Genomic DNA, 21,197 nt, shown 5'->3' on the forward strand with positions numbered 1-21,197 from the left:
TCTTCCAAAGCATCCAGGCGTGGAAGAGCATCTGCCCTTCAGAGAAGAAGGCCGTATGATCGCTGCCCGTCACGTGCAGGTTGCTCCTCCTTTGACTGAGTCAACCAGAAATCTTGCCTGCTTTATTAGCATGGTCCCCCATAAACATGGGAGACAGTTTTAAAATATATCTTCACCCCCATCATGACACCAGCTTGTCTTCTTGACATGTCTAACTTCCTAGTTTAAATCTAACTTTCCTCGAAATGGGTTCCATCATGGAGTCATTGTCAAGTCACGGTCAACTTTCAGCTGTCCTTACAAGTCTGAGCTAAGAATTTTACTTTGGTCAGAAATATCTCACCCAGCACCGCCTCTCACCCACTAGGACAGCTACTGTAAAAAGACCAAAAAATAGTAAGAGTTGGCAGGGATGTGGAGAAACTGGAGCCCTTGTGCTCTGCCAGTGGGAATGTAAAATGGTGCAGCTGTCGTGGGAAACAATATGGTGGTTCCTCAAAAAATTAGAAACAGGACTACCATCATGACCCACTTTCTGGGTATGTACCCACAGTAACTGAAAGCAGGGTCTCGAGGAGGTGCTACCTGTCCATCACATTCACAGCAGCTTTATTCACAACATCAGTTGGAGGCAACCCGCATGTCTACAGATGGATGAATGGCTAAGCAAAATGTGGTCTGTCCATTCAGCAGACTATTATTCAGCCCTAAAAAGGAAGTTCTGCCACTTGCTACATCATGGGTGAACCCTGAGGACATTATGCTAAGTGAAATAAGCCTGTCACAGAAGGAAATACCGGCTGTGTAATTCTACTTACACGAGGAACCTAGAGAAATCAAATTCACCCAGACGAAAGGTGGAATGGCTGTACCAGGGGTTTGAGGGAGAGGTAAATGAGGAGTCGGGGTTTAGTTTTGCAAGATGTAGAGAGTTCTGGAGATGGACGGCAGTGATGCTTGCACAATAACGTGAATGTACTTAAAGCCACTGACCTGTACATTTGAAAATGGTTAAGGTGGTAAATTTTATGTTACATGCATTTTACTACAATTTAAAAAAATTTTTTAAGACTATCAAACTGAAAAATAGATACCAACCTCAGCACAATCAAACATATTGGGGAGCTTCTGGTGAGTAACCAGACTTCTCAGTCACACTCATCTCCTTTCCCGGCCTCCTGCCTCCTGACATATTTGGAAGAGGTATTGGTGAAGAGTGCCAGGGGTGAGAAGTGGCTGGAACACTCAGGAAAAAAAAAAACATGTCTGGAACCCGAAACAGATGCCAAGGCTGTACAGGCCAAGTGTATGTAAGAGGGACATGCTCTCTTATGTGAGAGAGCGCTCCCAAAGGAGCAGTTTGGTGCTCACATTGAGCAAGCGATAAATAGCAGGGCTCTGCTATGTGATGGCACCAAAAGGGGTAGCAGGGGCGCCCAAAGGAGTAGACGGCACCTTCAAGGGTCTCACCATCTCTATTTGGGAAGGCAGGATGTTTACAAATGGGAAAAATCATACTTTCAGAAATTCGTATTAAGTGTCGAGGGGGAGGATGCACTGTGCATCCAGGGCGGGTACAGGAATTGAGGGGAAGGAGAGAGAGATTCAGGCTGCGCTGGGTTAGTAAGGAAAGGCTTTGCACAGGTACAGTTTGAGCTGGTTTGAACCACAGAACTGTGCTACTAGAATTGGTTTTAGGAAAAGTTACCATGTCTGGTTGATGCAGTCTTAAGCTTCTCAAACTCATTTACTCTGTGGCTTAAAAGGGGAACTCCAAGCATATACCAGGAGCAAAGGTTTCTGGTTTTCCTCGGCTTAGTCCCAACTGTAGAAGAGGAGAATCCTTGCTGTTTTGTTCTGTGCTGTGAGGCCCTCACATACCCTTTCTAGATGGGAGTCTGGTGAAATGAACACAAGCCTGGGATAAATCCCCTTCCGCCCACTGCCAAGCCAGGCTTTTCCTCATTCTGCCAAGATCGGGTGCTAATCCTGTCCTAGCCCCTTGTTTTCCAGCTGACATTGACTCCCAGCTTTCCAGGGAGTGGGGGGAGGTCCCATAAACAAAACGAGCCACCCAAGTGCCTCCTGGTAGTGTTTCTTCCATATTCGGTCCTGTCAGCAGGAGTGGGTGTGAAACTGTGTTGCCATTAGTCAAGTCCATTTCACCTGCCTCCACTAATCAAGGTCCTTCTAATTGTTGCTACAGAAGACTTGCATGCCCTCCACCTGGCATGTAGCCCCAGTTGTTTTCCCAGAACTTGGAGCCAGCTGTGTCTCGGTCAAGCTGAGCCGGTTAAGACTGGATAGGATCACTGACTCTCCAACAGGCATGCGCGAGTCTGGAGTCAGAGGAGGGCTGAAAACTCCACCCTCAGATGGTGCTAAGAGCGCCCTTTTTTTTTTTCCCTGAGACATGGAATCTCATCAGTGAATCCCCCCAAACCATGTTTTTCTACAGCAGGTTTGTTAACCTTTGCCCTGCCAGCATGGGGACCCCTCCCACCTGCCCCCTGCCACATGCCCTGGGAGGGACACACTGGTTGAGGGCCAGTCACCTACAGCTTTTGTTCAACCCTCAATAGCAAACTGAGCCCTCCACATGACAGGGGGCCACAGCCCCCTCTGCCCTCCAGGGCCCTGGTCTGGATGATCATTTATAAGGTTGTGGTTGGCCCATTGATGGGTTCCACACAGGGGCCTGACTCTGCCTCACCCACAGGGCAAAGGCCAGGAGCAACCCTTTGGCGCTGCTTCCAGAATGACCAAACCGCCTCCTGCTCCTTGTCAAGGGTCCTCACAGCACAAGTGCTCATGGACCAGGTGGCTCCAGACCCCGCACAGGGAGGAACGGGTCTGGACAGGACACAGGCCACTGATACCGGCTCAGCGGCTCTCAGGCAGGGAAGCAGGTCGCACCTGCCCAAAGTTTTCTTCTACAAAGTCCCCCCGAGACAGACCCACTGAATGACCAAGGGAGACCCTTTCTGAGTCAATCCCACTGTGCCCGAAGCTTGCCATGTGTCATACATCTCATTTAATCCTCACAACAAGCCTTCCTCTATGGAAGGAGAAAATCGTACTGTCCGGCTACAAAGCATTCTTAGCGCTGAGCGTAGAAATGGCCGCTTCCTCTGTGCCCCGACGTCACGCGCGCAGCAGGGCAGCTGCATCCATGGTGCCGGCAGGTCCGCCATCCGTGGGGCAGCTAAGGGCGCCCATTTTTGAACGTGCAGAGGGTGTAGCTCAGTCACACCTGGGCGGAACAGTGATGATGACCACACCTTTCCCCATCACCTTTCCCCACGCTCCCACGCTCAGTCCCTCCAGCCACTACTTTATCCCATAAACACCCCAGCCCCTGGCCTTCGGGGAGGCAGAGCTGAGATCTTGTTCTTCTGTAGCCCCTCTTTGCTGCTCACCTCAGCATCTCAGCCTTTTGGCTTGAAAAAACCTTTCTAGAAACTGGGGGAAAACAAACGTGATTCAGTAACAGATGCTTGGATATTTGTTAAATGAACTCATGGACAAAAGGGACACAGATAAGATGGGAAATGAATTGTTTCCCGATTGTTTAGTTGGAGCTGGTGGTCACTCAGAAATGCGCAAGGGAAATGACAAATTCTGCTGTCTGGTTTTCCTACTGAAGTCTATTTTTTCAAATTTATTTTAAATTTAAAATTAGTTTCAAAAGTTTATTGCAGAGCAGTGCTCCATACACGCTGTTCACACTGACTTGCCTCATATACATTTTCTTTCCAATTGTTGCATAATCCTTAGACCTTGTTAGTGATTCTCTTATTTTCCCTAATTTCTGGCTAGACCTGAGCTTAAGTTGGGTGTCCTTACAGAGAAACAGACAAAAACGGTGAAACTAGATTTAGGAAGACGTGTGTTTGGCCGAACGGCATGAGACTCTCTTATTTTCTTTTTTTCTCATTAAAGCTCGAACTAGATTTTTTTTTTTTTAAAGGACTATGTCTCCTTGCCACCCGCAGCTGGTGCAGAAAAATAGTGCTCTGTTAAGTTCCCCCCGTCCACGCCGACTGGAAATTCAAACCGAAAATATCTGAAAACTTTCCCCGGATCTTGAGACGTTAGGTTTCACTCATAAATGCTGAAGGTTTTCCGCTGTCCTGCTCAAGAAGTTACCCTCATCTTCATTCTTTAAAAAGAGTTGGAAAGATCCAGTCTAATGTTTTAAGGAGGGTGGTTGGAATGGAGAAGTCTTGGAAGGAATCCTGTGTCAGAACATGTGTGTCCACCCTTATTCTTACTCCCTGATGTCTTCCTTAGGCCCTTCACTAACTGCCTATAATGTACATTGTTCCAGATTTGAGAAGAAGCCTCTCATGACATAAAATTGTGAGGTGGTGGGTTTTTCAGGAGAAGGATGCACATCTCAATACACTGTACTTCAGAGCATTACTTTCGGCTTGGGTAAAGAGCTAACTGAATGAAAGAAAGTGATTTAACACGCCAGTCATACATCAATCACTTTTATTAGCTGCAACCCCAAGTTTTCCTAAAACGGTAATATTTCATTTTTACTGTTTTTACATCCATCAAAGCCACTCCACCACCATACTGCAAAATTGCCCGTCTGCAATTAAGTACCCTGATCCATGCACTTTGATTTTGTTAGTAAGTGGACAAAGATTACATTATCTCGTTGAGAAAACATCTTCCTTGGACACCTTGTTCCGTCTTGGTTTTCTTTAAGAGTTCACGCAAAGGCTTTTTCAAAGGTTGACTCTTTGTCCCTTCACAAGGCGTGCTCGCAGCATCCAGACATCCTGGAAATAATGCCAAACACGATGAATGTACCTATTCACTACAGGCCAAAGTAGACTTTTCTAGCATCTACAAATAGTTAAATAGGAGAAAGGAAGGAAGGAAGGAAGAAAAGAAAGAAAGAAAGGAAGAAAGGGAGAAAGAAAAAGAAAGAAAGGAAGGAAGAAACAGAGAAAGAAAAGGAAAGAAGGAAAGCAAGCAAGCAAAGCAAAAAGAAAGACACCACAATAGTCCTTAGTAAATAAACCGCATTCTGAGACTCCAGTTCATTTCCTGGCCAGCGTCTACAGTCATGTTTAGTAAGCCAAGACAGTGAGTCCCCAGCCCTGTCGCACTTGGCGCCTTGTTGGTTACAGGTGTGGGAACTGGCCGCTAGGTCTGGTCACGGTACAGTTTACTCCCCAGCTCCTGCTTCCCTCTGTGATGTCCGCCTGCCCTGTGCGGAGGCATCCACTCCTGATGAGATCATCATCATGGCAATGACGGGCTGCTGGGGTGTTTGCTTCCCCCTACCCCTTCTTCTTTGTTCCTAATAAAACAATTCATAGTTTCTTGTTTATTTGGGGCGAAAGCAAGCTACGGCGGGAAGAATGATTTTGGGATTGGAGCTGACTGTAAAATCTGTCACTTATGTTACGATGCCAACTTCTCAAGCTTTTTATTTTCTCACTAAGAGCATGAAGCTATAATGATTGCTCCACTCGGTTTTGGTAAAGAAAAGGAGAAAAGGGATATGAACGTGTTTGTGTCCCAAAGAACTGTGTGTAGCAGAAGTCAGTGTTGTTCTTCCAAGTAAAGCCAATGAAGCGGAAGGACAGAAAGTACAGGGCCTGATTCATTTAGCACAAACTCGACACGCCTCAAACATAATACGCACTTTTTTTTCCTGCTTTAAAATTCAGAGTGTTGGATGGAAGTTCCAGTTGGCAGAGTATGTTGCCTTTGTAAGGCGTTTAAGTACTGGACAAACTGAGAAGGATAAGACTTTGTAGGATGTGCAGACGTGAAGTCAGAGCATCTTCAGATACGGGATACATTCATAGATTCTAGCAAGAAAAGGGGTTGAGGGCGGAGGAAGATTCTTGAGCTGCAAGGTTGCTTCAGAAGACAGCAGCCTGCCACTGGTGTGTGTGGCTCTTCAAAGTACCAGGAGGCCCAGTTATCACTACACTCCGTCTGTCTGGGGGTCATGTCACCCCCATAGGAGACGCATGCATTTATGATCATTTAATGCAGATTTTAAAAGTAGGATCAGCTTCTTGGTTCAGAGGCTAAGTTCTCTCTACAACGCAAATAATGTTTGTCTATTTGCCTTGGCTGATAACTTGATCAGCAGCAGCATGTAATGTCCACCAGTTAAAAATAAATCTCCAGGGGATGCGTATCAGCTAAGAGAGCACGAGACAAGCTGTCTAAGGCCGGCTGCGGAGAAGCGCCAGGGACCTGCCATCCCTGCCACACGCAGGCTCTCACTGAACTCCGCCTGCAAACTGACCCACACGATCACCTGCTGGAGAACTGCTTTCTGGTATGAGATCTCCCCCCATGTGGCATCATAGGAGAGTTACTAAACATCTGAAGAAAAGCAAACACCAAGATCTTTTTAAAATTTTTATTATTATTACTTCTTAATGGAGGTACCGGGAACTGAACGCAGGACCCTGTGCATGCTAAGCACACGCTCTACCACTGAGCTACACTGCCCCCCACACCACCCCCAAGATCTTTGTCATTTCATACAAACATACCTTCAGGCTCAGGCTGGCATCGTTCACTCCATGGCGTTTCCTGGCTACCTCTAAAACTTCCTTTTCAATATTTTCTTGACTGGTGCCCTTCACATCGATATAGTGGCAGTTAGCACCTGCAAAGTGGCAGGAAATTGCCTGTGCAAAGTGAACCCAATTCATGTCAGGAAAAACAAAATAAAACATCCCATTAACACCAGCAACCAAGCAAGGATTCTTCTTTGAGAAAGTCAGTTCTTTCACTGAGGATTTGATTTCTAGATTGGATGCTGTTCTCATATGTCCTAAATCCATTTCTTGATGGCTGAATTGCTTTTTTTTCCCCCCCAGCTAAAGGCTAATTGGGAAATTACAAGTTTTTATCTAGCTGTGTTTATTTGTTTTCCAAAGGTATATATGGGGGCAGGGAACATACTTCCATCAGCAAGGAGTCTTTAACTTGTTAGCATTTGATTTTTCTAATCCTAGAGAGGAATGTATTCCAGGGATTTTCATACCCCCAGTTATAGAAGTTACTCTGTCGAGTCTCTAATGAGTTGGTATTTCAGTGGCCACAGACTATGGGGTGGAAGGGAAACTGAAAATACCGTGTAAAGGAAAATAAAACACACACCTCCCTCTCGAATCAAAAGGACATTTAAAGTCTGACAGCGTTTACAAACGACACCTAACTTACTTCCTTCTGAAGGTAAGATGGGTGTTATTTGGTTTTGCCCCATTCTGTAAACCCATCTCAGCTGCAAGTCAGTGGTTAAAGCACACCTTCCTAGACCCAAGTTAGTCATCTTAGGGGGGGGTCACACTCATCAGAAGAGCTTCCTACTCTGCCCGAAACATCAAATTTCTAGGCAGTTGAGTCAAAAACTCCATGTCCCATGGAAGCACCAGTGACATTCCAAGCCATATCGGAGCCTGAGTCAAAAGGACAAGATGTGCGCTCCTACCTACCTGTTTTTATGTATTTTAATGAGTAATATTTTCCCAAACATTAAAGCGGTTTAAAAATATTGAGAAATTACAAATTCGGTATGTTAAACTCAGACATTATTTCCAGCGTTGCACCTGAACCCCCCCATACGCATGGTTCAGAGGGTTACACTAGTGGAGTCTGATCCTGTCTTTATTTAAAATGTTGGCATGGTGATCACCATGGATTTAGGGGCGTTAATTTTGATTTTTTTTAAAATACTGCATTAAAATATTAGTTAACTGGATTGCTGAGTTTTTTGGTGCCCCAGAGGAGAGCGCCTTCTCACCACACCCTCATCCCGTTCCTCTGAGCCTGGTGGAAAAATGAACGAATGGAAGACGAAATCTGGCAACTAACCCTGGGCCTCAGGGAGACACAACGAGTTGTGATAAACTGGAAAGCTTCACTCGGTCCCAAAGAGGCCCCCAGTATTCAATACCAACAGCCATGTTATCAGGGGGAAATGTGAGCCCACGCCACTGACAGATCTGCTTGATTTTAGAGAAGCAAGAAATCTGGGAATTTATGAGAAATTTTGTCAGTTTTTAATGTAAGCAATGAAATTAAGTTGAAAACACTCCGCAGCTGAGGGTACTCAGCTAACACGGCTGGCTGCTAAACCTGATTTCTGGGTGACCAAGTCTGATCTTTGTTTTCTATCAGTAATACTGTTCCCAACAGCAATCATATTACAACCTTCCCTCCTCTACGAGTATACACATTCCAAATTTGATTATGTGAGTATGTCTGCCATTGTTGTAGCCTCTGAAGACACAGGCTCTCAGCTGCCAAGGAAGCTCTTGCTCTGAAGCAATTCTGTGACCCTTCGTGGTTCAGTATCAGTAGGGCTGGAAGCCTGAGGCCACCTGGCTTCTTTCTGATATGAGCAAAACAGCATGAGGGAGGCAAATCTTATTTCCTGGTTGACATACTGGACTAAAGGCCAGATCAGTTAAAAGTCACGTATCTTTTAGATTTTAATATATTTTGACATTTCTGTTTGTAACACATTCATCTTCGGAAAGAAGGCAGTAATGTTAACATGTACCTTCCGGAATCCTTGACTTTTGTTGCGACCGGATCCATGGATGAGCAAAGGATGAAAGAAAACGGTGTCTCCCTTCTCCATTATGACGTGCACCCGGGCATTGTCTTTGTCATAGTCCTGGATCCCATGGAACATGATGTTCACTCCTCCCTAAATACAGAAGAAGAGCCAGGTCTGTATGTGAGGAAGCCAACGGTTAAAACCTGATCAATGACTCACCAGGAAAAACAAAGTCTCTCTAAGTTCTTCCAAGAGAAAGAAATAAGTTAGGTTGAAAAAGAAAACAACTTAAGTATACAAAAGCTTCTCAGATGACTGGTTTTAGAAGGCTCCCTGTTGACATTCAAATCATGGACTTTTTTTTTTTTTTTTTTAGACCAAATGAAAATTTTGGAATTTCCACCTACCCTTCATCACTGAAGGTATGAAAATAAGTGAAGCTCAAGATCAGCTTTGCATTTTGCGGTAACACAGGAGACCACCTTTCCAGACCAACCCATGACTGTTCTTTCCCAGCATGCTATTCTCTTCACCTGGAACTTTGCATCAGTCATTCTCTATTGCTCAGGATATCTCTGAGAAACTACTCTCCCAAACTAGGCGAGAGAAAATACTCAACTTTCCTGAGCTCATAAACTACTCATGTCCAGAGTAAAGAAAGAAGGACAGTGAAGTAAAACACTGTGTTTGTTTATAACTATTTCAGAAGTTAGTTATTGCTTTATGTAATGGTTATGTCTTTATGGGAGAAACTAAAATGAGAAGTGACTTAAAGTGTATAAGCCTTTATGGGTTTTTGGATCCCATTTCCTTTCCTAAGACTATCCCCAATCCAGATTCCTTCTGGGGAATAACTACTTCCTTACTATTCTGTGTTGAGACTTTGATCCAGTGAACTTCTTTCCTGCCCTGGGTGGTTATGTGACCAAGATAAGCCAATGTGAACCCCGACTGCAACCACTTTGAATCTGAGCAGAGGATCAAAGAGACCAGACATATCAGAGTTCAGCTGCCCATGCCAGGTGCCCCACCCCAACTGTTCCTACCCAGCAAGGACTCCAGCTTTCCTACCTCCCAGAGCAGCCAGCCTTTCCACGGACTCAGCGTGCACCTGCGGCTTAAGTCAGGGAGCGCCCACTTCTGTTACTTGCACCAACCTTCCCTAAACCTCAACTTGATGAATTTCAGATTTTATATCAGAATCTAGACTCAAATGTTTTCATTTAGCACTAATCCTCAGTGCAAGAATTCTGACACCATATTGTAAACTAACTATACTTCAATTAAAAAAAATACATAATAAAAAAAAAAGAACTCTAACTAATTGACACAGAAGTTCCAAAGCCACATTCTTCACTTTGTACAGAACCACATCCTTTCATCCTGCCTTAACAACAGGTGCTCTTCCCATTCTGATCATCATAATGGGGTTATAAGACCTTATTTCCTTACCCCTGAAACACCAAGGGTCTCCTCTCTGGTTTCTCTGCCTCTGGACTCCTACACCTGCAATATATTCTGTACCAGACCACAAGGGTATCTTTCTCGAAGATCTGCTTTGATCTCATCACTCATGGGCTCCAACACATTTAACAGTCCTTCAGCATCGCCAGCTGAACTGTAAACCGTGGAACAGCCACAGAACGGAATCCTACTCAGCCCTCCCCAGAGCCTCTCTCTGCTGGTCTCTCTAGCTGGAAGGAGACCCTCTTTCTTACTCCAAGAGCTACCAGTCAGTGTGTTAAGACTTACTTGGCACACACATCTGGTAGTGCCATGTTTATGTCTTATCTCTGCAGTGAGGTTTTATCATCTCAGATCCCACACAGCACCACCAAAGTTCGCCTCATTGGTTGGCTTTCAAACACTTGTTAAAAGAACACAGACGATCATTTTATCTGACATCCTTGAATTTTCCCTGACCCTCATCCGAAATCCTAGAACAACGTTTTGCTAAGAAAAGGTATGCCATCTTGTTGGCAAAGCTCCTTACATGTACTGATGTGAAATCAAAACCAACAAAAGATTCTGATCAAGATGCAGCTGTCAGGCAGACTCACCTCCCACTGCGGATAATCGTGTGGCTTCAGGGTGCCCTTGTGTGTGCCTGGGAGCACCACCAGACAGCCGTTGCTCCGGTCAATGTGCTCCATGGCCGTCCAAGCACAGACGATGCTGCTGCTGGGCCGGAAGGGGAAATAGTGCAGGTCCTGGTGCAAGGGATGCCGGGATGTCTTCCTGCCTGAAGCCAAGCCCGCCGTTAAAGTCAGCAAACTCGAGCCTCAGAATTCCTTCCCTCTGCCTGAAAAGCCAGAACGGTGGCCCGTCCCCACAAAAGCCAAACATGACACAAAGCTAAAGAAAACCAGCCCTGACAGAAGCACCAAACTGGAGCACTGAGTCAGCACAGTGACTCCAGATCCCGTAATTCTTTCTGGGTTTCTGGTAGCCAAGTCCTTCTTGCAGTGTTTTCTAACAAGCTGTGCATAAGTCATCATCTCTACTGTGTTTTATTCCTTTGCAACTCTGGTATTCCCCCTAAAAGTTTAATTAAATTAAAGAGAGTGGTCGAATTTGAGGTCCTCCAATAGCCTTCAAAGTGGCTAATACAAAAAAATATATATTAATTAATTAACGAAATAAAAGGCCTCTCAGGTTTCCCCACCACACTGGAAGCATTTGGTGTGCAATCACTGTGTAGAACCAGAGATGCTGTGACCACATTTACATTTTTCCCTAGTTTTTCCCTCCGAACGTGGTTCCCCAGGGCCACCAGATCTCTCCACGCAAGACATCCATGGAGGGAAAGACTTGGTGATGTTAAGCTACAGGCCTGTCACACAAACCCCTCCCGACCATCAGGAAAAAGTTAGTAAGGACCAAGGATCTCTAATAGCCAATTTACCACTACTGCTGGTACAGCTGAATTTCTCAGTGTGGACCAAGAGCCATCTGCATTAGAATCTCTGGGGGTGGTTAATAAAATGCAGATTCCTGAGTTCTGTTTTCTGAATCAGCCTTTCTGGGAGGGAGGTCTCAGAAGCTACATTTGAGCAAGCACAGGAAATTTTAAGAATAACTATGATATGTGATTTATAGGAACAGTTTTAATTTTGTTAGTGATAATAATGTCCACCAATGAGGAAGGCAGAATCCACGCTCTCACATGGGAGAGAGTGGGTCACACAGCTTAGAGGTGTTGAGTAACGGAAGCCTGTGGTACAGTGTTTATTCAACTGCATCTTTCAGAAGCCAGTTGTCTGAAAATCCAGCGATAACCCTACATTACCATCTGAAATCATTATTATACTTCAATGTTGTTATGACGTAAGCTATTTTAAGACTTACTTAAATAAAAGTACACATATTCATTTATGCGAAGTTGTTCACACTGCTATAGTTAGAACATCAACCTTATGTACTTTATAATTAAACACTTTTTTTTTTTTTGCTTTTCCTTGACAAATAAGAGCTCTTTACCAGTATCTGGAGGCTTGTTTATCAGCATCGTATGCATGGCCATAATATTGGGTCCAGTGAAGCACTCCACATATTTCAGGATCTAAGGGAGAAGGGGGAAAAAAGTTCATGAGAAATCAGATGCCCAGGACAGGCAAGTGGCACAAAGTACAACTTGCAAGAACCCAGATGGCAAGAGTTAAAAAAAAAAAAAATCGATCGCTATTTCACAACCTTGCAAACAAACCATAGAAAAGTCACCAACTGGAAATCACTGGAAAGTTACAACACTCTGAATTAAGCAGGCTTTTTGAAGCCAGCTGGGAAAGCAACTGCTTTTTCTCCAAGAAAGACATGGGTTTCTGTGATGTGTCAATGGCACAGGACAGGAATACCCTCCTTTCAACCAAAGCTGTCATCTGCAGGTGCCCAGAGAGAAAGCAGCTTCCCTCTTCCTTCACAGAGACTCTTTGTAAGAAGGGACTTGAAAGGACCCAACAGTCTTGCAGCTGCCACGAGCAGCCCCGAGGGAAGAGCGGGCTCGGGGGCCACTTCACAGCCAGCACAGCCAGCCGTTCAATCAGCAACTATTTCCCGAGGTCGATGAACCAGGCAGAGGGACAGGAAATGGGGACACAACAGTGAACAAGACAAGCAGATCCCTGCCCTCATGGAGTTCATATTCTAGTGGGAAGAAAGACGCTGAACACACAACAACGTGGGCCACTGTGGCGGAGACCATGCTTTAAGGAGTACACTGTGGTGGGCGCGGGTGAGGGAGGGCTACCTCCTGCATCGGACCCACCTGGAAGGGGGGAAGAGCAGAAAGGACCCACCATCGAATGCCGACTTGCGGCCAGGGGCTTTAATCACCCTTTAAGCCTCACAATAATCCCTGAAAGTCAATGCCCCCATTCATGAATGATCCTTTGACACGAACACCCTATACAAGCAAGCTGGAGGCTAATGAGATGCCCAAGTGGGCAGAGCCAGTTAAATGCAAAAGGTGGTTTGCAAACTCCATTTCTGTCTGACTCCAAAAAATGAAGCGCATTCTACTGCTTTCTTTCTCACTATTTGATCTCTTGTGCATAATACTGGTAATCTGCATGTGCAACACTTGAAATGTTACCATAATCCTAGGAGTCAGGCCTCATACTTGTTTTTTTCAATAAGAAGTTTGTTTGGTCATTTTTTTTTTTTATTTTGGGATTCACTTAGGCCAGTATTTTCTAAACTTTTGTCATTCAAGAACCATCCTCACCATGTCCTGCTCTGCTGAATTTCCCAATATATTTAGCCAATATTTTCCCTAAATTAACTTAACTCACTTCTTTTACTTAGGCTTATCCTGATTAATAATATTCAGTTTGAGGTGCTGGTTCACTTTTCCAATACACATTAGAATAAGCACCTGCCTATTAAAATAATGCCTACGTCCTAAAAATCATTGCATGAACCAGGAAATACGTGGTTCACACGTTAGGGTGGTGGGAAATCCGAAAGTCCTGATAAAGCATAACCTACCACAAATTGCCTGTGATTTTCAAGCTTTTTAGCCTTGATCCACCCACACAACGGCCATTTCCATAACAGGATTTGAGGTTGGGAAGAATGGATGGTTCCGAGGGGCCACTTCCCCCGCTGTCCCCAACCCAAGGGGCTGGAAATCACAGGTGGCTTACCTGTACAGTCTTTCTTCATGAGTCAAGTTTTCTAATAGCACCTGGGGTTATAATTTCTAATAAATACTACATGCAAAGTGTCCTTTAAAATCATTCTAAATAAATGGTCATAAACTGTAGTACATTTATGTAACGGAAAGCTATGCAATAGTTCACAAAGTATAAAGTAGACCCATAGTTACTAACATGGAAAGATGTCTCAGATCTACTGTAAGTGGAAAAACAAGGTGACCCCCCCTCGGTGTGCCCCCGTGATATACCAAAGGTGGGGCTGCACAAACATGCTTGCTTATGACTGAAAGAATTCCAGATGAACACACAAAAGAGCTGAACAGACCGGTGCTGGGGGTGGGAGACCTCACTTTTCACTTCATGCCCTTCGGCACTATTTGGGTACTTTCATAAATATGAATTACTCTTAAAGAATAATAAGTTTCTAAAAAACTAGTTTAAGTTTAAAGACAAACTCACACCTCTACTGACCATGAAACAAAAAGGAAAAAAATGCATTTACAATAAATAGCCTCAGTATTTCCACACGCCTTTATCAAATGTGAGAGACTCTCTTTCTCTTTACCACAGAATTCCTGCTCTTCTTAACCAAAAATAATTAGCAAAATTATGAACAGGTTTTGTCAGTCTTGGCACTACTGCCATTTTGGGCTGGATAATTCCCTGTTTGGAGAAAGAGGCTATTCTATGCGTCCCTGGGCCCCAACAGCAGCACAGCACCCCCCCTGCCCGACAACCAAACGCGTCTCTAGACGTTGCCAAATGTCCACCTCTGATTGAGAACCACCGCCCGAGGGGCGAAAGTGAAAACAGAAGCCTTCAGAAGCAGGAGGCTGCAGAAAGAGAAAGAAAATGCAGGGAGGGCTGGAACCTCAGGCAGGGTGCAGTATCTGAAGAGCTCCTCATCTTCTTGGAAATCCTGGACCTTGGTGATCGTTCTCTCACTCGGCGCATACTCTGACTTTGTAATGGTCATGTCCCTCATCACCGTCAGTCCCAGTGGTTTCACCTCATTTCTGCAGATTCTTTCAAACTCACGCCTAGAAAATTAAATTGGCAAATGACATGACTTTACCACTGGCTCCAAGCACCTGCCTGGCCTTGTTCTGTGGAAAGACTTGAAGATTTGGGGGGTGGTTTCTCTGCATGAAGGTGGCCTCCAACCCCAGGCTGAATAGTTCTGGTGAAAAGAAGGAGGAAAATAGCCAACTCAGAGGTGCCTGCCTCCGGACTGCGAGGCCGGAACTCCCTACCAGAACTCAGTGTGCCTCAGCACGCGGGTCGGGGGGAAATCTCTGTGATTCGATTTCATCTGAATAAAATCACAGACACTTCCATATCACTACCAAGCGCCAGGCCCTGTCCAAATATATTCTATTTGACCCATTTAGTCCTAAAAACAACTCTAGGACCTACGTACCATTATTAGCTCCATTTTACAGACCTGGAGACAGAGGTGTAGAGAGGTCAGCTGCCCCAGGACAGACACTGTTAAGTGGTGAGGTTAAGGTCAAAGCCAGCACTCTGACTCCAGAGTCCAGGTGCTAACCACTTCCTGACAAACCAGGTCCCCAGAAAACATTTGAACACACACAAGTTACTCAAATTCCCGTTACACACGCAGAATACATGTTCCTGTAAAATAGCAAATCTTGTTACTATACCTAAAGCGTTGAATATCAGCGTCGGATACCAAGTTTTTAATGACAAGAAACCCATTTTCTTCATAAAATTTTCTCTGTTCTAGGCTTAGAACATTATTATCCAGAGTATACCTAAAGGAGAAAAAAAAAAAATCTCAAGTCCAATTTAAAAATCACAACCTAACAATATGTATCTAGAACCTGAGAGATATTTGTACTTTTCTACTCAGCTTTTCTATTTCTAAGACTTTACTATAAATAATTCAAAACAAATTTTAAAGCTTTAAACCTAAAGCATTAATTACTGCCACCAAAAAAACTGAAAGAATGATTAACTCTATTACATCCACTCACTGTGCTATGGCTCAGGCATTAAACACAAAGAACATGTAATAGTATGGACAATGCTTATTGTAATATAATACGACTACAATGATGTGAAACCAAGACACTATGTTTTGGGGGGGAAAAAGCCTGCAAAGAAACACAAGGAAACAATTTTTTAAAGTGATTGCCCTTATATGATGGAATTATGGGTGAGTTTTTAAAAATTCCTTTTTCTCTGATTTTAAAATTTGTTCTATAATGAGTATGTATGGCTTTTCAGATGGGAAACAAACAATAATTTGTATGTCTTTAATTGTTTAGTTCATGCATTCACAGAAGAAATCAAAGTAAGAAAATCTAAACAAGTATATAACACAAGCACAAACTCAAATCACTCAGTCCGTGCCTCTAGATTGGAACTGTGGCTCTGTGAGACTATTCCACGGAGATTAATGTCTTCCACTTCAAATGGAATTTAAGGTAAACCAAAGACACTAGCTAATACATCAGTGTGCCCAAACTACAGGCTAATTTAAATGAGATACAATGCTTGAAATTTAAAAAAAAAAATCAGGCATTTCTGACATTTTTCCTTTCTGAAGTTTAAAATAAACATAGAAAATTAAAGTCAGGATCTTCAAAATTTTCCACGATTGTTCTAATTAGAACAAGTTCTGAAAATGGAGGATTTGTATAATGACGTCTCATCAGGTAACATGTATTTTGCATCATAGTTACCACTAGAAAAAAACCTGTATCTACACCATATGGTTAAAAATTCTAAGTTGATCTACTTACTGGAATTGTTGAGGATGGAAACTGGCAGGAGAAACACCCTCTGAGGTGGGTTGAGCTATCTAGGACGTGAATTAAGGCAAATAAAGTAAAATCTAGGAGTCAGCCTTTTGTAGAAACAACATTAGGCCCTGGACTGGCTCTCACAAGGGAAGACCAGTCCTAAACAGACATCATGCAGGCTAGCTACATACACAAGTTCTGATTCGTTGCTGCTTCCATCACTCCATTTTCACAACAGCCTGAGGAGGTGGCTGGGAGCTTCCTTACTCCTGCAACACAGAGCAGGAAGCCCAGGCTGGGAGAGCTGAGTAACTGGTCCAAGGTCACACCTAGCAGAAAATGGCTGAGCCGAGACTTGACCCACACTGTGTACTTCATAGCTTCCATCTATTTGATTCCACGTGGCTATTGCTTCCACTAAGCTACTGAATGAATAAAACTGGAAAGTTTCCATTCTCGAAATAAGAAGAAACGTGCTATTCAAAAGAGGTGTTTAATTTAGTGAGAGTCCCGTCCAAAATATTAGAAACAGTTTGGCTGGTCATTTAAAAGAAAAAGTCTACCTTTATAGAAAATGTTTGTTGTGGGGAGAGTATAGCTCGGGTACAGCATGTGCTCAGCACACACAAGGTCCTGGGTTCAACCCCCAGTACCTCCAATGAAGAGGAAAAAAAAAAGAAAGAAAGACAGGAAGAGAGAGAGAGAGGAAGGAAGGAAGGAAGGAAGGAAGGAAGGAAGGAAGAAAGAAAGAAAGAAAGAAAGAAAGAAAGAAAGAGAAAGAAAGAGAAGAAAAGAAAGAAAGAGAAGAAAAGAAAGAAAAGAAAGAAAGTGTTTGTCAGTCCTCAAGATGAAGAGACGTTGTCTCAGTGGAGTGCTTCTCCGTAAAGCGCTGGTTTTCAAATGGGGTAGGGGTGATGGGTATCAGAATTACCTGGAGAACTTTTTCAAGCCCCAAATTTTTCAAACCCCAATAGTTCAAATTCCAAGATTCTGCCTCCAGTCGAAAAATCACTCTGATAGGATTGGGTTGTATCTTTTAGTTGTACCGAGGCTGGAAAATAATTGCAGAACCATGGCGGGTAAAGAAGCACTAGCTGCCTTAAAGGTCTGCAGGGATTCAGCCTTTCAGAGGCCTCGAGATGACCTATGGTTTCGCAAAAGAAAAAAAAAGTCTAATAATAAATTAAAATAAATAATGACTCCAAAAAAAATATGATCTACGCAGTAGAGTATAATTTTAAATATCCTAAAGAACTGGAAATTCCTGCTAGTTTTCTATCTGGTAATCACCACGGATAACTGAGTTGGCCTCTCACTGGGGTTTTTTCTTCTCATTTTTTTTTTCATTGTTTCTTTAGCTTAAAGAGTTACTTTCAGAGTGTCACTTCCCATGATCATGTCATCATTTTTGAAAGATGTCTTTACATATAACTTTATATAATTTACGGACAACAGAATAGTCCAGGAGCGAGGCAGGCCAGGAGGCAGAATTAACTAACACCTGTCTGTTTCCCCGCCAAGGCAGAGTGTTAACCTCTTTGTCAGCTGTTCTCAGCAAAACGTGACTGCCAGCATGGTCCAGACAGCAGCCTCCCACTCCAAAGCTCCCTTCATCTCTCTGCTATTCCTGCGTTGTGGTTTTGGTTTCTGTTGTTGTTCTTGGAGAATTTTTTTAACATGTGGAAATGTTTACTATACAAAGCTAATTAGCGTTTACTATATTTACTATATAAAGCTAGTAAATATGAAAAAAAATGGATGCAAAAACCTGTACATATAGTGTGGTCCTAAATATGTAATTATGCACTTATGTAAATGCATAGAAAAGAAACACACCAACAAGTTTGCAAGTAACGGAATTATGGGTCATACTAATTTTCTTCTTTATGTTTATCCTGCACTTAAAATGTTTTATACTTTAAAAAATTGTTTAATGTTTTAATGTTTTATGTTTTAATTGTTTTATGTTATAATAAAAATGTTTTATACTTTAAAAAATTATTCTTAGCCAAGACATGGAAACAGCCTAAATGTCCATTGACAGATGACTGGATAAAGAAGAAGTGGTATATTTATACAATGGAATACTGTTCAGCCATAAAAACCAACAACATAACGTCATTTGCAGCAACATGGATGTTCCTGGAGAATGTCATTCTAAGTGAAGTAAGCCAGAAAGAGAAAGAAAAATACCGTATGAGATCGCTCGTATGTGGAATCTAAAACAAAAAAACAAAACAAATACAAAACAGAAACAGACTCATAGACATAGAATACAAACTTGTGGTTGCCAAAGGGGGAGGGGGATGGGAAGGGACAGACTGGGATTTCAAAATGTAGAATAGATAAAAAGATTATACTGTATAGCACAGGGAAATATATACAATATCTTATGGTAGCTCACAGCAAAAAAGAATGTCACAATGAATATATGTATGTTCATGTATAACCAAAAAATTGTGCTCTACACTGGAATTTGACACAACATTGTAAAATGACTATAACTCAATAAAAAAAATGTTTTAAAAAATTATTCCTTATTCCAGAATTCACCTTTCTTGAGACTAGCGAAGGTTGGGAAGAAACCTTCCGACGACAAAATTTCCAGTAGTCTACCTAAGCCTAAACCACACACATAGTCCCTGAGAATCCAGGCAGAGCTCCAGTACCCAGAGCCACTCCCCACATCTGGCGGTGTACACTGAAACGGATTAAAATGAAAGCTTCAGTCCCTCAGCCGCACCAGTCATATTTCACGTGCTCACAGCCACACGTGGCTGCCACATCGGACAGTGCTGGCAGAGGACCCTGCCACCACAGTGGGAGTTGGGGCGGACATTGCTGTTCTAGGAAATACGGATGAAAAAACTAAGCTCAACGCTATTATAACAAGGTCCAGCAGGGTCAGAATATTAAATTTTAAAAGTAGTTAACAGACTGGGCCCGGAAACCTTCGTCTAGTTCCAGTTATAACTAGTCCCAGTACTACAGGTGGGTCTCACAACTGAACTTGTACCAGAAACAAGTGAAGACAGGTTGCTGGGCGCCACCCCCAGCATTTTGATGCCGCCGGTCCGACATGAGCCGGAGTATGTGGCACCGCTGTAGATAACTGCCCTTGCTCAGCAGTTTTCCTCTCTCCTAGCCTCAACTGTTTTCTCGCCCGTAAAATGACATTACATAATCACCTGAGTTCCCCTTTCTCAGTCTGGGGACGGTATTTTAAATGCACAAACGGTTCTGATACATGAAGGCTTGGAACTCAGCCGGGAGAGCAACAGTGAAAGTGAAAGAAACAACCAGTAAAAATCGTCATAGGGCAGATTTCAGGATCCTAAACACAACAAAACAGAAGCTAACCAGGTCGCCGAAGGGGAAAAAAAAAAATCCCAGGCCGTTTTCTGTTGAGCTTCCAAAAGTTCGCCCTGGATGACTACACTTAATCTGAGCAGGAAAAACAAATCTGCAGAGCGACATGATTTATGAGCCACACAGTGACGGGTCTCGGGATCCAAAGACGGAGGAACCACATTCTGCCGGGACTGCCGTCCGAAGGCGTGGCGAGGCGCGGACCCACGACGCCCAGCCCTCCTCCCGGAGGCCGAGTGAGAGCCGCCCGGCCTCCCCGGGAAGGCAGAGCCGCCGGGCGGTCCCGCCCCGAGAGGGCGCTGCGCCCCCGCCCGCCGCCGACGCTCCAGGCAGCCCTGCGCCCGCGTCACCGTCTCGGTCTCGGTCTCGGTCCCCGGGCGGCCGCGGCGATGAGGCGGGCCAAGTGCAGGAGGGGGCAAGGCAGCAGGGAGCAGGCCCGCTTGGGACCGTCTTCCCACCCTCCCCTCCCAAAGCCGGGGGCCAGAGGCACCGAGAAGGCCCGGAAGCTGCAGCGACGCCGCTCCGGCCGCTGGGGCCAGCAGGCACGGCCTGCCGGGCGGAGAGACCCCGCCTCCCCCGCCAGGGACCAGGGACGCACCTGCCCCCGCCCCCGGGCCCCAGAGAGGCGCCCAGCACCGGGACGAGGGCGTGGAGCCAGGGGAAGAGCCGGCGCGGCGGCTGCGGGATGCGCCCGGAAAGCCACCACCTCCCCAGCTCCAGCCCCAAGCACCCAAAGGATACGACGGCCCCGGCCGAGCGGCCGCCGAGGTGTCGCAGCAAGATGCGCAGGCGGGCAGAGGCGCGATCTTTGTCCATGGCCTCCGCGGGGACACCAGCGGCCAGGCCTCGGCCCCAGTAGACTCTGCGAGCGGCCCCGCCTCCGGGGGCGGGGAGGTCCCGGGGCGCACGCCGCGCGGCCGAGGCCGCTGGGCCCCTGGGCGCGCCCCCTGGCTGCCCTGCTGGGTGCACGCCCTGCTTCCAGGAGATCCACAGGTCATCCCCGTCAAACTGCGCAGTAAGCCTCGGCCGTAAGGGCACGGTCACTGCGTCAAGGTCGCCCAGGAGGAAATCGAGCCAGAACATGACTCACATTCTTCATTGCATAGTTCAGATCTATTTTATTCCACATGACTGACCTTGAAGCTGCTGTGAAGGAATGAAAATTCAGATGTTCAACCCTAGCAGTAACATGTATTTCCAAAAGAGGCGTTTAATTTAGTGGGAATCCAATCCGAAATATTAGAAACAGTTTGGCTGGCCATTAAAAATAAAGAAAAGTGTAGGAAATAAATGGCTCCCTGAAATGTCTGAGCCTAGTCTAGTATAATCTTAAATTTCCTAAAGAAC

General features: G+C 44.7%; 1 protein-coding gene and 1 non-coding gene across 3 annotated transcripts; both read right to left on the reverse strand.

Moving 5' to 3' along the window:
* Nucleotides 1-3,077: 3,077 nt before the first annotated feature.
* Nucleotides 3,078-3,195, reverse strand: LOC116661638. The gene has a single exon (XR_004317589.1). It is a non-coding gene; the product is annotated as a small nucleolar RNA SNORA43 (small nucleolar RNA).
* Nucleotides 3,196-4,480: 1,285 nt separating this feature from the next.
* Nucleotides 4,481-20,863, reverse strand: PHYH (phytanoyl-CoA 2-hydroxylase). 2 transcript variants are annotated; one of them, XR_004317370.1, is made up of 10 exons: nt 20,592-20,863; nt 16,482-16,540; nt 15,378-15,488; nt 14,585-14,753; nt 12,038-12,119; nt 10,618-10,799; nt 8,558-8,707; nt 6,540-6,677; nt 5,669-5,837; nt 4,481-4,793 (listed from the first exon to the last, which is right to left on the reverse strand). XR_004317370.1 is itself a non-coding variant. In XM_032473696.1 (9 exons), exons 1-9 carry the CDS (start codon nt 20,664-20,666, stop codon nt 4,740-4,742), a joined length of 1,020 nt encoding a protein of 339 aa, XP_032329587.1. In that variant the 5' UTR covers nt 20,667-20,859; the 3' UTR covers nt 4,481-4,739. The 2 variants fall into 2 exon arrangements, 1 of the variants encoding a protein (XP_032329587.1); XM_032473696.1 differs by lacking the exon at nt 5,669-5,837 and having other exon boundaries at nt 20,592-20,859.
* Between the last annotated feature and the right edge of the window lie 334 nt (nt 20,864-21,197).

Source organism: Camelus ferus, chromosome 35 (assembly GCF_009834535.1).
Source record: "Camelus ferus isolate YT-003-E chromosome 35, BCGSAC_Cfer_1.0, whole genome shotgun sequence".
Lineage (NCBI taxonomy): Eukaryota > Metazoa > Chordata > Mammalia > Artiodactyla > Camelidae > Camelus > Camelus ferus.